The sequence below is a fragment of the Cyprinus carpio genome, chromosome B4 (genome assembly GCF_018340385.1).
Source record: "Cyprinus carpio isolate SPL01 chromosome B4, ASM1834038v1, whole genome shotgun sequence".
NCBI classification, from domain to species: Eukaryota; Metazoa; Chordata; class Actinopteri; order Cypriniformes; family Cyprinidae; genus Cyprinus; species Cyprinus carpio.
This window is the reverse complement of record NC_056600.1, coordinates 22664636-22679367: the sequence shown is the minus strand read 5'-3', so window position 1 is coordinate 22679367 and position 14732 is coordinate 22664636. Positions and strand designations below refer to the sequence as shown.

The 14732-nt window shown below is 35.0% G+C and overlaps 1 protein-coding gene across 8 annotated transcripts in view; it reads left to right on the top strand.

Moving 5' to 3' along the window:
• Positions 1–14732, top strand: part of LOC109052007 (rab-3A-interacting protein-like) — a 37342-nt gene that overhangs the window by 13848 nt on the left and 8762 nt on the right. For 6 of the 8 annotated variants that reach the window (XM_042722408.1, XM_042722410.1, XM_042722407.1 and 3 more), the window contains exons 4-9: positions 96–267; positions 2830–2925; positions 6968–7045; positions 8084–8287; positions 13096–13224; positions 14493–14605. In XM_042722408.1, coding sequence (XP_042578342.1) covers positions 96–267; positions 2830–2925; positions 6968–7045; positions 8084–8287; positions 13096–13224; positions 14493–14605 — 792 coding nt within the window. The remainder of the gene's footprint in view (positions 1–95; positions 268–2829; positions 2926–6967; positions 7046–8083; positions 8288–13095; positions 13225–14492; positions 14606–14732) is intronic. The other 2 variants (XM_042722411.1, XM_042722414.1) reach the window with 2 other exon arrangements.

The following is a 14732-nucleotide window of genomic DNA, read 5'->3' as shown; positions in this document are numbered from 1 at the left end:
GTTATCCATAAAATATCCCTCACCTTAGTTTCAATAAAAGCTCTTTTTAGACTGAAGAAAAAGTTTCTAAATCAAATTGATGTTTGTCTCCACAGTGGAAATGATACTGCAGTGGATGCAGTGGATGGCAACGTCCCGTCAGCTGATGGAGAGGATGTTCTGGGCCTGAGCGCAGACAGTCTGTCCCGTCTCAGAAGTCCATCAGTTATGGAGGTCCGAGAGAAAGGCAATGAGAAGCTAAAGGAGGAGCTCGCCAAAGCACAACGGGTGAGACACTAAACCAATGACGATCACACTTCTAAACTTAACATTTATTAATTAAGCAGGTGCATTTGACCAAAACGAATGAGAAATTACGCACATCACAAACAAATTTCCAGACTCTGAAAATATACCTTTTATCACATGCCTCTGGTTAGGACACAATGTAATTCACAACAGATATCTAGTGCTGGGTTAAAACTGGTGACTTCTCGTTTTTTTAAATAATTCTCATTTTGATTAATCAATCGATCATTTAGTCTATGCTGTTTTCAGCTGATGAACAAACTTCACTAAATATTATTTGTAGTGCGCCTGTTATCCAGTAAATCACAATAAGCTTTTTGCTCTGCTATTTGAGATATGAAACAAAGTCTCAACTTACAAATTCTGTCATAATAAATATTGTTTTGGCACTCTTTAATGCAGCAGCATGTATTGCATATTAAAGGGTTAGTTAACCCAAAAAATGAAAATTCTGTCATTAATTACTCACCCTCATGCCAAACCCATAACACCTTTGTTCATCTTCGGAACACAAATTAAGATATTTTTGATGAAATCTGAGAGCTCTCTGACCCTCCATAGACAGCAAGGGTACTACCACAATCAATGTCCAGAAACGTAGCAAAGACATCGGTAAAACAGTCCATGTGACATCAGGGGTTCAACCGCAATTTTACGAAGCTACTCGAATACTTTTTGTGCGCAAAGAAAACAATAATAACTTAATTTATTCAGCAATTCTTCTCTCTGAGTTACCGTCTTCCGCCATTTTGGAGAGTACCCCAGAAGGTTATCAATGTAATGAGCATTGTTTATGTTCAGCATGTGCGTGTTGTCTACTGAATGCAAAACAACACTGATTACGTTCAGCGAAAGCGCGTGCATGCTGAATGTAAACAACATAATAACAAAGTTTTTTTTTTCCCCCATATCAATTTAATATTGTGGTATCTTCAATAAGACAGTCCTGCCTCTAAATAGCTTGTCAAACGAAGGTTTGTCTGGTTATGTCATTATTTTCTTATCCAAGTGAATGTTTCTGGGCCAAAATAAGCTGCAGAGTAGACCAGGTTTCATGCTGATAGTCAAAAGTGGACACGACATGAAGTGAGGAACCGCCAGTGATGTTTAATATTCTATTAATCCAGTTTGACATCTGTCCTTTTCCTTTATGGAAAAACCATGTCATTAACAGTATTTATGAAATATTGTGACATGATCTGAATATAGCAGCTCAGCACAGCCACAAAAGAGTCGTTTTGCGAAGAGAGAAATGTGTTCAACAAATGCCTGACAAGAACTATTTGCTAAATATAAACACTCATATAGTTTTCAACCAAAAATGGTGAATTGGTGCATTTGGAAAAGGATTGTTATTTAGTTTTTCTGTTTGACTCAGTCACAGCTCTAGATTTTCTACTAGGGGTGGACATTCTGATTTATTGTGGGCACAAACAATGTTAAGTTTGTAACACGTGAGTCTGTTATGGTTTTTTTTTTTTCACTTGCACAGTTATAAGCATGCTTCAGCAGGTTTTGCATAATCAAAGATCAAATACATGTCATACGTCACCTCTGTCTTTTTAAAAGTGTGTGCATTGTCCAGTGGATAAAGTTTATTAGCGCAATGGGCAAAGTTTATTAGTTTGAGTTCGTAAAACTGAACTGGAAAGATTTCTGTCAGATTAATTGTTTCCATGACATTTTAAAGTTGCAACATAACAGAGATAGCAACAGATCTTTTCTTTCATGATGCGATGTACATCAAATTAAAAAAACAAATCCAGTTCATTATCAGCGTGGATTTGCGCAGCTTGTCAGTTAACCATGGCTCTGTGTAGTATGTGAAATCACGCACTTGATGGAATTTACCGATGATTAGAGAACCGGCTTTACTGACGAGATGCGCATTAATTATCGGTCCATATTTATCATGCACCCCTAGGTCGATAGATAAACAAAGATACATACTGACCCGAACCATACTTTAAACCCAAGCATATATTAATGTGAGACATGACCTAGCAATAGTGTTGTTTTAGAATTATTTCTATTCTATTCTGTTATATTTTGAATATATATTATTCTTTTTATATTTGTATTTCACATTAATTTCAGTACTTTCACTTGAAAATTAGAAATGTTGCCTTGGAAGCTAACTGAAAAAAAAAAGTTTACTTTTTTATTTTTCTTATTTTTTTTATTTTTATTTCAGCTTTATTTCAATTAACAAAAACAACTTTTTAAACTTTTAACTTTTTCAATTAACAAAAACAGTTTTAGCTAACACTAATAAGACAATAACCACAGGTTCGAATCCAGCCTGCATCTGCTGTTGTCATTAAAATGCTGCCCAAAAAGAAACCGTACATTTATTGTTTTTTCCAATAGTACTTTTTCGGGGTTTTTTTTTTTTTTTTTTTTGTAAAACAATACTGGAGTGTGTGTTGTATCATCCACCCTTTTAAGTCATGGCTTAATGAGAGAATGAGCCATACATTCCCTGTTTTTCTGTTCTGTTTTTCATTTTTGTATTCTGTTCATGTCATTGCATGTGTCTGGGAGCTTAAGTTAAAAGACGAGGAGTGTGAGAGGCTTTCTAAAGTGAGAGACCAGCTGGGGCAGGAGCTGGAGGAACTCACTGCTAGCCTTTTTGAGGTTTGTTTGTTTTTTTCTGCCAAATGACAGAGCAGATCTGTGTGTGTCTGGAAGCACTTGATCATCTGGAGTTATTCTGAACACTCAGCACTGTGATGGGTCAACACAAATAGATAAATACAGAATACAGAACTAAAATGGTTTTTGATGGCACTCTCTCCACACTTCAACTCTTAACTTAAAAGTGTAACAGTGTGAATAGAGAAATTATATTATTTGTATGGTGGGTATATTTTATATATGCGATAAGTAAAACTAAAATTTTTTTTGATTTACAAGCACCATGTTAACAATACATAGTAATAAAAAGGTTTTTTAACCTCAATATATACAGTACTACCATTTAAAAGTTTGAGATTTTTGAAAGTCTCTTATTATCAGGGCTGCATTTATTTGATCAAGATTACAGTAGAATGGTAATATTGTGAAATACTATTGCAATTTAAAATAAAATATTATAATATATTATAGAATGGAATTTATTTATGTGATGGCAAAGCTGAATTTTCAGCAGTCATTACTCCAGTCTTCAGTGTCACATGAACCTTTAGAAATAATTCTAGGGCCAGTTTTACTAAACAGGGCAAATTAGTGCGAGAGCGCAATTCCAAAACAGTGCAGATGGGTGTAGAAATTTCTCTGGGTGATTTACTAACAATGCGCAAACACAGACGCAACATCTCATTTACATATCGACCAACGCAATATACCAAGTGCAGCATTAATTTGCATAGTCCCAAATAAAGTATAAAGAAATACAGAAGCCACAGTACGTTGAAAAGAACCTCCTCCTAGCAACAATAATTACAGCCATTTCAAGCACAAAGTAGTTAAAGACATGCTTTTTTTGGGTGTTAAATAATGGCGAAAATACTAGTAATTTGACGAGCGCAAACGTTAGTAAAATGCGTTGCGTGATTCATTCGATTACTCTCCTCCCATAACTTTTGTGTCTGAAAGGGAAACTCCTAAAAACGCATATTCAATAAGGTCAGGCGCAAAAATAACTGTCTCCAAGCCTTTTCAGCACTGATTTGTCACTGATTTGTACTGAAAGTACTATTTTAATGCCAAAAGACGGTTTGCGCTGGCACAAGCTGTTAGTAAAACTGGCCCCTAATGTGCTAATTTTCTGCTCAAGAAGATATTTCATAATATTATCAATATTGAAAACAGTTGTATTAAAAACAGTATTTATTTGAAATGGAAATCTTTTATAGTATATACTTTTATAAAGTTATATATTTCTTTCAAACTTGCCACAAATTTTGATTGGTAGTGTATATTTATTAAAACTCGGTGTATTTGTTTATTTATTTTTGAAAAACAAACTGAAATTCACAAAGAATTGAACATATCAAATTTGTTGTATAAAAAGAGCAAATAGACAAAGGCACATTCATAAACATCATCTACTATATATAGTATAGCAAGTGCCCCATAAATTATAGTCCATAAAATCACACCCATTGAATATGCCTCAATGACGTGCGTGTGCTATCAGGGTTGTAAATCAGTTCACATAAAAACCTCCCATTTGTTCTGACTGTTTATCAAACTTTTGTAACAATCCCAGAAATTTATAGTCAGAACGTTGAAACTAGTTTGCAATCATTTACTGCATAATTTGGTTCTAGGGTGCCATGAAAATTAGAGTACAGCAGATGTTTAGTCCACTTCACATTGCTTAAGCTGTTTTGAAAATAAAACTGAAGTTCAACTGAACAAACTGTTGACAAACTCCGTAGCCCCATTTAGCCATGTGTTAGCATATAGCACATGTTCTGCCTTCTTCAAAACAGATACATAAATAAATAAACACACAGGCTATTCTTAAAGTATTTTATGTTGTAGAATAAAATGTGAACCTGGACCACAAAACCAATTATAAGGGTCGGGTCAATGTTTTGAAAATGTACATCATCTGAAAGCTGAATAAATAAGCTTTCCATTGATGTATGGTTTGTTAGGACAGGACTATATTTCGCCGAGATACAACTATTTGAAAATCTGCAATCTGAGAGTGCAAAGAAATCGAAATATTGAGAAAATCGCACTTTAAAGTTGTTCAAATGAAGTTCTTAGCAATGCATATTACTAATCAAAAATTAAGTTTTGATATATTTACAGTAGGAAATTTACAAAATATCTTAATGGCACATGAGCTTTACTTAATATCCTAATGATTTTTGGTATTAAAGAAAATGTGATCATTTTGATCCATACAATGTATTGTGGGCTATTGCTACAAATAAACCCGTTCTACTTATGACTGGTTTTGTGGTCCAGGGTCACAAATGTGAAAATAGATTGGGTTTGTGTTAACCATTGACCTTATTTCAGGCATATGACCAAAAAAAAAAAAAAACAACAACCACAAAAAAAAACAAAAAACACATTGACTTCAGAACAATGGAACTGGAAGTGCTAAAATGTTTCAGGACTTTTCACCTACAAAAATATGTCATCACTGCAGAACTCTATTATACAATCCCTTTTCCAGAAAAGTTGGAACATGTTATTAAATGCAATAAAATCTACAATCTGCTTCAAAGAAATAAAAGAACTCCAATGTTTTCACTCACCATCTTAATTGTATTTTGTAAATATCAACAAATGTTGATTTTTAATGGCTGCAACAAACTCAAAAAAAAAAAGTTGGGAAAGAGGAATGTTATTAGTTATTAATTGAGAATAGTTACTAATTGCTCCAGTTTTGCAAGTGGAATTTTCTAGCTTGATACAAGACTGATTTATACTTCTGCGTCGAAGCTACTCCGTAGCCTGATGTGCACCTCTCCAAAAATGTTGCATCAATTCTACACAGACCACAAGCACTGTGATTGGTCTGCTAGAACCCCTCCCTCCATATGTATTTGAGTTTTGTGTTTTTTCCCCATTTTAAATACATTTAAATGTTACACCTTCTTATTTAAAATAAAACAAAGCAAAGAACAAGTGTCTTCTTATTCATTATACAACATAGCATATACATCACTTAGTTGTCCGCGACAAACAATGTTGTTTGCTTTTCAGAGAACCTGATAGCATCTCTGCATAGAAACGATGGGTGGCTAAATTATTTGCAATCTTGCATTGAGAAATTAAATTTTTGAACAGATTCACAATTATCTCATTAGGTTTGGTACAAAGTGGTAATCCACGACCCATCTTTGCTTGCAAAGACTGACATTGGTAGTTTTACCCAATAACGACACCAACAACTATTACCAACTTTTCACTTTTTATTTTGCCTCTGTCCCAACTTTTTTGAATGTGTTGCATCCATCAAAATCACAATGTGTTTATATTTACAGAAAACAGTAAAGATGGTCAAATAAAGCTAAATAAAGTTTAAAGAGTCCCAGACAATTCACAGATTCTTCACAGATTTCTATTGCATTTTACACATCGTTTTTGGAAATAAGGTTTTATGTTTATTTTGATTGATTTGCTTAACAAAACTGACATGTAGGCATACCTGGAATATTTACAATGAATTGCGATCACAATCAAGTCTGAGAACTTGTGAATCAGAATCAAATTCAATTGTGAAAACTGTGTCAATACCCAGGCTTATTTCTAAAGTTATATTTCTAAATAATCTTATGTCTAAAGTTATATTTCTAAAGAATCTTTCTGAATTAAACAAGTGTCCATTTCCAAATACTTCAACTGAAGCTTCTCAAATCATGTGGACAGGGTCAACGTATGATGTACATTATTTTGATCTTCACATAATATGAATCCAGATGTGCTGAGTGTTAAGGTAACCTGCTCTGAAGTTTCACTTCCCCTTCTCTGTTATGCATTTCATACTATCCTGATTTATTATTATTTTTTTTTTTTCATTTCTTACTTTCTGGTTTCCCTCATCTTTTCTGTTTATTTTAAGTCCTTGAGTGTCCTCATCCTACCATAGCGCTGCTCTGCCAGGTGCCTCTAGTCTGGTCTGGTCTAGTGGTACAGGTGTGTCTTGGTGTGGGTTATTCTCAGACGAGTCTGTGTTTAATGTGGATCTGATCTGTGATGTTGTCAACAGGAGGCTCATAAGATGGTGCATGAAGCAAACCTGAAGCAAGCCACAGCTGAAAAACAACTGAAGGAGGCACTAGGAAAGGTGAGTTATGCTAACATGAGACAGCACTTTCTACATTTTTACAAATAAACTAGCTAAACGAGCGAATACATTGCAGTTCAGCTAGAAGAAAAAGCTAATTAACCAAACCATTAATGGCTATCAGTGTCACCAAGACAAAAGATTGAACTTAAACTGTGGTTATTTATTTATAATATCTTATAGGCCAGATTTACCAACAGATTGCGCTAGAACAAACCCTCTTTTGACATTAAAGAAAAAAAAAACTAATGTCAGGATTTACTAAAGACACACAGTAAAAAAAAATTAGAGATGAAAAGGTGTGGACAGTTATTTTTAGGTCTGGCCTAATTGCATATGCGTTTGTAGGAGCTTCCCTTTCAGACTGTGAATATATGGGAGGATTTAAATGATTCATGTAAAATTCTTTACTAAGGTTTGCAGTAGTATTTACTGGTATTTGCAATTATTTAACACCCAAAAAACATGTCTTAACCCAATTTGTGCTTTATTCAGGGGCGTCGATAGACTCTTTTACTGCGCCAGTAAAATACAGCTGTGCTCCAGTAAAATATTACTCATAAATCCTTTTATGTCAATGTAGATTACTGTAAACTGATCTGAAAACTATTTTTTTTCTTATAATATTTCAGTGATTAAGTCTTGAGTTTTTTTCTATCAGCTGTTTAAAATCACAACCTTAGAAATGGGTTTGCAAAATGGTCTGAAATTGTTCATGATTAAGTTTTATTCATTCAAACAATATTATAAATATGACTGGATGAACCATGTGTGAAACCTGCACAATGAGACTCTTTGTACAGGGTTTAAAATGAACTTTCAATATTTGCCAAACTAAAAAAAAAAAAAATATTTACACATATCTTTTCTCCATCATTTTGCGTCTCAGATTTTTTATGCAGAAAACTATTCTATGTGAATAGCCTCTAATATTGTTATAAATTTTTCAGGGTTTTTAAATATTTTTTGAATGTTATCTTTAGTAAATACCTCATTTTAAACCCCTGAAATCTCACCAGTCTTTCCTTTTGGATTCAGATTGATGTTCTTCAGGCCGAAGTGGCTGCATTGAAGACTCTGGTCCTGTCAACCTCTCCCACTTCCCCCTGTAAAGAAATGCCTCCCGGACCCAAAGCCCCTTTTAAGAAAGGCCACGCTCGAAATAAGAGCACAAGCAGTGCCATGTTGGGCAGTCAGCAGGAGGTTGCAGTGACGCAGCCCATTGTACGTGAGTGTAAAGAGGTTTGTATCTAGTGGTGAACGTCTGTTTGTGTAGCATCACTCCCACACCTACAGAAATTTCCCATATATCCCTGGGTTTGTTCCATGTCAGCCATTGATGTCTTATTAATCACAAGCAAATTTATTTTATCTAAAGAGTTTATATGTAGCTGAATCTCCCTAGCACTTATCCAGTGCTCTTTTTGACTACACACAGAACTGAATATATTGTCCAAACAGCACATTTAAAAACCAAAAGTGACCAAAGTACTATAAATTGTTACAACATATGAGCAACAGTTATAAAACAAGTAACATCTACATTTTAAAGTCCCTATATATTATTATAATAACAGTATATCAGCAAAATAATAAAACAAAGAATAAAACATAAAAAAAAAACCAAAGAACTTTCAAAAGCAAGTGCAAGTAGATGGGTTCTCATATGTGATTTAAAGTGCCGCTATTATGAGTAATCAAAGGTTCATATTTTGGTTTTGGGAGTCCCCAACAACAGGTTGACATGCATGCAAGGTCAAAAACACTTTCATTGTCTTAAAATATGCATTTATTTTTTCCTTTTTTGCTCAATGACTCCCAAACGATTCGCTTAACGATTAATTTTAACAAACTCCTCCTCTGCATGACGCTAAACTGCGTTGATTGGTCTGATGACCCAGTCTGTCATGATTGGTCTACTGCGTGCAGCGCAGGTCAATAACAGAACAGCTTGGTGGTTAACACCCATACAGCCATGTTATATGTGTTAGCCCAATGCAGAAACATATTGATAAAGCACTGCAGTTTGAACACTAACATATTGCTCTATTCTTTATCAGAACTACAAGTAATAACAACGACAAACATTCACTATTCATCCATACATTTCTAGACAATTGCCAGTGAACAGATATTGCTGTTAGACAGACACCTACAAGCTGCATGGAGCGAACACAATACACACAACTTAAATACGTATTTTTCATGCTACAGTAGGCTTCAGAGTACATGACGGCAACAGTTATTAAAAGAATTACTCCACTTTCAGAATAAAAATATCCTGATAATTTACTCACCCCCATGTCATCCAAAGATGTTCATGTCTCCCTTTCTTCAGTCGCAAAGAATTTATCAGTCGCAACTTATATAACGAAACGATTGGTAATTTTCTTAAATAATAAATAAAAAATTATACACTTTTAACTAGTCTTGTCTAGCTCTGCAATGCGCATACATACTTGAACTTGAAAATCGTCCTACATCGTTGTTTAAAATTGATTTTATTTTTTTTAAAGAGTGTTTGACCATTCTTGCACGTTCACTTTGTCACTTCTTGTCGGTGCTTCTGCAGCGATTTCGGATGATTTTGAAGTTGGGGTAGAAAATGAGTTGAGATTTGTGCACAGAACACAGTCTCCTCCACACAAAAATCCCACACTTTTTTAGGAAGGAGAAGATCAACAATTCCCGGGTCTGCGCACACAACGATTGGGCAGGCATAAATATGCTAATGTTTCAGATTGACGTCACTTATAACTTTATACACAGTGCACTTTTAGACTTAAAACTTTGCAGGATGTTTTCATTCACTTAGAGCTGTATTACACATTGCATGTAAGGTCATTTTCAAAAATCCATAATGGAGCACTTTAAAAAGACTTATGAAGGACAGTTTCTGATATGAAAAGTTGCATCTGCAGATTGCACTTCTGTTTACCATATTTGATGTGAAAGCTTGTATATGTTAATATCATTAAAAGACACAGATATTTTAATTTTTGCATTTGCCCATAGTTTTTAAAGAAAAAAAAAAATACAGCTTTTAGTCAGTTCAGTTGCTTATAAAATGTTTCTGAATCAAAGATCAGACCAAGATTTCTTGCTTGATTTATGTAATTTAGAAATAAGGGCTTATAGTTATATTTTTGGTTGAACTGATAGAACTAAACACAACTACTTTCACTTTAGCATCATTAAATTTTACAGCTGTTTACTGTATGTATTGATCTCACTCTGATAATACAGCAAGGAGGTTAATGCAAAACTATCTTTGACCTTCAAAGGAAAATAAAACTGTGTGTCGTCATCATAACAATGATAAGTGACATTGTGTTTTTGACAAATAGTACCTAGTGGTAACATTTATAGGAAAAACAAGATGGGACCTAGAATGGAGCCTTGAAGCACCCCACAAACACTCTATGAGCAGAAGACGTAGATGAGTCATTTCAAAGCTCTACAGAAAAACTTCTGTCCTTTAAATAGGAAGAAAACAGTATAAGGTCATTGCCTCAAATCCCTGCCTAATGATTAAATACTCTAAAAGAATTCCATAATCTACAGTGTCAAATCCTGGTAAGATAACGGAGAACTACACAGTTCCCTAAATTGTCAAAGAGCAAAAGGTCATTAGATATTTTGAGGTGGACAGGTCTGAAATCTGATTAAAATAGACAGCCTTCTCCAGAATTTTAGATAATAAATATTTTAAAATAAAAAGTCAAAAAAGACTAGGCTTTTTGAGAAGTGTTTGCACCATGGAGCACTTAAAGGGCACCTATTATGCAAAATCCACTTTTTCATGGTGTTTCGACATAAATATGTGTTGCCAGTGCGTGAACACAACCACTGTACAATGATACAAATCATCCACCCACTCCTCATTTTTTAATCCCCTTTAAACCAAGTCAGTCTAATCAAGCCTGCCGTTTTGATTCTTATGCAGTGTGACGTCATGTCATGTCAGTGATTAGAACCTAAAATCTGATAAAATTACACACAAAAAAAAAACAAATTGGAACAAAATCAAATGAAAATACTACAAAATGAGAAAGTTAGTCACAAAAGAGCGACCAGTGGGAAGAATGAGTCTGGAGCCCTGAAATCTACCTTTACATAAACAGATGAGTGATAATATAGGCACATTTTGCTATGATATAAACAATCAAGCAGATTTTCTATATAGCATGACCTGCTATACCTGCATCTAATTTGCATATTATGACGTCATCGAGGGCGGCCATCTCAAATTTCATAATATTCAGGAAATAGTAGATACTGAATTGATGTTTGAACTTATTTGCATGTTTTTTTGTCTTTTTTTTTTGTCTTTTTATCCTCATTCCAAATGATCAGAAAAGAGGAAGCCAACCATAAAACAGGAGAAAGTACTAAATTATTACTATATTACTACACTATATAGTAAAACGCATGTGAACAGTAGCCTACTTTTTGATCAGTTCATCAGTAATATTCAGGAAATAACAGATATCGAATGGATGTTTGAACTTATTTGCAAGATTTTTTTTTTTTTGTTAGTTTGTTTTTTGTCTTTTTATTCTCATTCCAAATGATCAGGAAAAAAAAAACCTGGAAATCAGGAAAAAGAAGTTAATTATTACTATATTACTGTGCCATAGTAACATGCATGTGCCTATTTTTTGATCAGTTGACCAGCTATCTGCCCAATAAGGTATCTAGGTGACACAGTTTATAGTTCTTCAGAGTACGGTACCTCTCATTGCATGGCACAGCACAGAGCGCACCTACTCCACACTGACTGCACCTGTACTGTCTGCCGGCGGCCCCTTAGAGCATGCGCGATCAGCAACAGCTCTCCTATGGACACTTCAACCATGTTCACCCCTGCCACCCCTATCCCTGTTGGGCAAAGGATCGAAATTATCATTTGTTTGTGCTTTATGAACACTCTCGCCTTGCACGTTCAAATATTCCCCTTCAGAGTCAGAATTGGCGAATAACATTTGCAACACATCCTCACGGTACAACTTTTTATTAGCCATTTGGTGATTTTTCTCTCACAAATCTCTCAATTTACTCACACGCTATGAACTGAACTACTTCCGCATCAGTGACATGATAGCTCACTTGCTCTGCTATTTCCTCGAACATTTTGAATAGCAACTTGACGTAATGTTGGTCTAGAATCGAAGTACTACATGTCTGCCATCTAGTGGTAGGGAATACAAATGAGATATTACACCATATTAGGAACTACAGTCTGTTTTATTAAGTATGACGTCTTGTCGCAATTTTGCGACTTTGGCGCTTAGAGGGTTAACTGAATAAAAAACTAAAGGAAATATAATCACTTTGCTATTACATACAAAACAGAACTATTTTAATAGCTGAGACAGTAGTATAAGCTGTTTAGGGACTGTTTAGCTGTTCAGATCAGACACTAGAGCATCCCTTCATTCAGACACAGTGGAAGATCTGATAAGAATCAGTGTAGAGGGGCCAAGTCTTGAAGATTTTGATGCTAGAGAGAGTGTGGCCAGCTGGTTTAGCCAAGGCCAAAAATCAAATTAAAGATTAAATTTCAGCTCAGTGAAGCACTTTAAGCAGCAACACTTTTTCAGTAAGTTACCTTTCTTGTAGAATTGTGCTTCAAATAAAGAACTTTGTTGACCAGATTGTTAGTTAATCATTTATAAGTCAATATTGTCTATATGGACAGCGATTAAAAAAAAAAAAAAAAAAAAAAAAAAAAAAATGACCTTGTAAAACTGTGGTGTTAAATGCAATGCGGTCGAAAATTTGCGTGCACCTAACTTTTGTGCTGGTGAACCTAAGAAAAAAATAAGGCGCACCAGTGCAACCAGTGCAAAAAGTTAGTCTAGAGCCCTGGATTACATACTGGGCATTGTTTTCCATATAATGAAAGTGAACTGTGACTGAAGCCACACAGTTTATGATCTTGTATGAAACTTCCTTTTATCCAGCATTGTGGACTTTAACATGTGTGTTATAATTGGGGATATTAAATAGTATGTGTGGGTTGTTGACAATATGTGTTTGTTTGTTAGGTGGATTCACTGCTCTTCAATGAGTTCAAAGTGTGGAAAGAGGATCCGACCCTGGAGAGAAGCTGCTCCTTCCTTGAGCGCATTTACAGAGAAGACATCTACCCATGTCTGACGTTTTCTAAGAGTGAGGTATGCTTCTGTTGTCATCCCTCGGTAGAACTTAGGAGCACCTCCTTCTACTTTATTTCATAGACATTAGTTTCTGTAAATGATTACCTCCAATGAGCACGATACGAGTGTGACAGCTCAGCTAATCGTTGAGAATCTGGACTAAAAACTGAGATCTCCAGCTGCTCTCTGCTGGTTGAATCTACTCATGAATTGCTAAAAACATGAATGTCAACTGTATGAAACTAGGTTATAAAGCTACACGCTTCTCATAATGTGAAGTAGTTAGCCAAAGTCAAGCTTCCTAATTAAAAAAGTAGTGCACTACACTGCATGTAACTGGAAAAGTTGATAAATATATAGTTCAGTCATGAAACTATAGATGGCGCAGGCTGACAGGTTGTTAATGTAATGATATTCAGAGAGTTAAACGACTTGGCACAAGCTGATTAGTTCATGCTGCATATGTAGCCAATGAGCTTAATGCCTTGCATTTATATGGCTGGCTAGCATTCACTTTCAGAGTTTCTCTGAAACTCTCCACCTTCCCCAGCTCCACTGTTGTGGTGTCCTGGCTCATTGTTTAAGAGCATTTTGCTATCAGTGAATACCGTGCATTTATGCCAAGCGATTGCTCATGATCTGCTGTTAATGAATTATAACATTGCTGTAGATGATCATAAGAGTGCATATTTTATCTCTCTCATCTTTTTGAATGACCAGCTAGAAGTTGTAAAGCATAAACATTTCAAAACAAGTCTCCTGGTGTATTTTGGGCTTGGTTATTATTGAAAGTAATTTTATGCTTATGGTCTTGAATGTGTGTAGATTTTACAGCACAATTTATTTTAATTTTTTTTAATTATAGTATGAGAAAAAACAAAATATCAAAATCAAGTCTTACATTAGTCTTTTGTAAAAACTTAACAGGTAAGCCTGTGCCATATGTTGAATAGAACGAAAAAATAGTACAAAAAGCATGTTTATTTCAGTTATAAACATTGAAATTGGCATGAAAAAAACTGTACACACATGTAACAGAACACTTTTATTAAGAGTTTATTTTGGACTTTTGATCAAAACCTTTGGGTGGGGTTAACTTGTGGGTAATGATTAAAATGAAGCAGTAATTCATCATTAAACCAGTTCATTAAAATGACTCATTCAAACAAACTGACTCTGTAAATTTAATCTGGCTTCCAAATGCTATTTGAAAAATAGGGCAGTTTAGGACACTTCTTTAAATGTGTATTTTGTGCATGGCTTATTATAGTTTGTGTGATCCATAGCTCGGATCTGCAATCCTGGAGGCGGTGGAACAGAACACACTGAGCGTGGAGCCGGTGGGATTCCAGCCTCTGCCGGTGGTCAAAGCATCTGCTGTTGAGTGTGGAGGACCCAAGTGAGTATGGCTGAATTTACAGTCACTAGACACAAAGCCTGTGTCTAGGCCCATGATTTGTGAAGAAAGTAGTTTCATGAATCTCTATTTCTCTAATGCTGCTGTTGATTTTTATTTCATCGTGCTT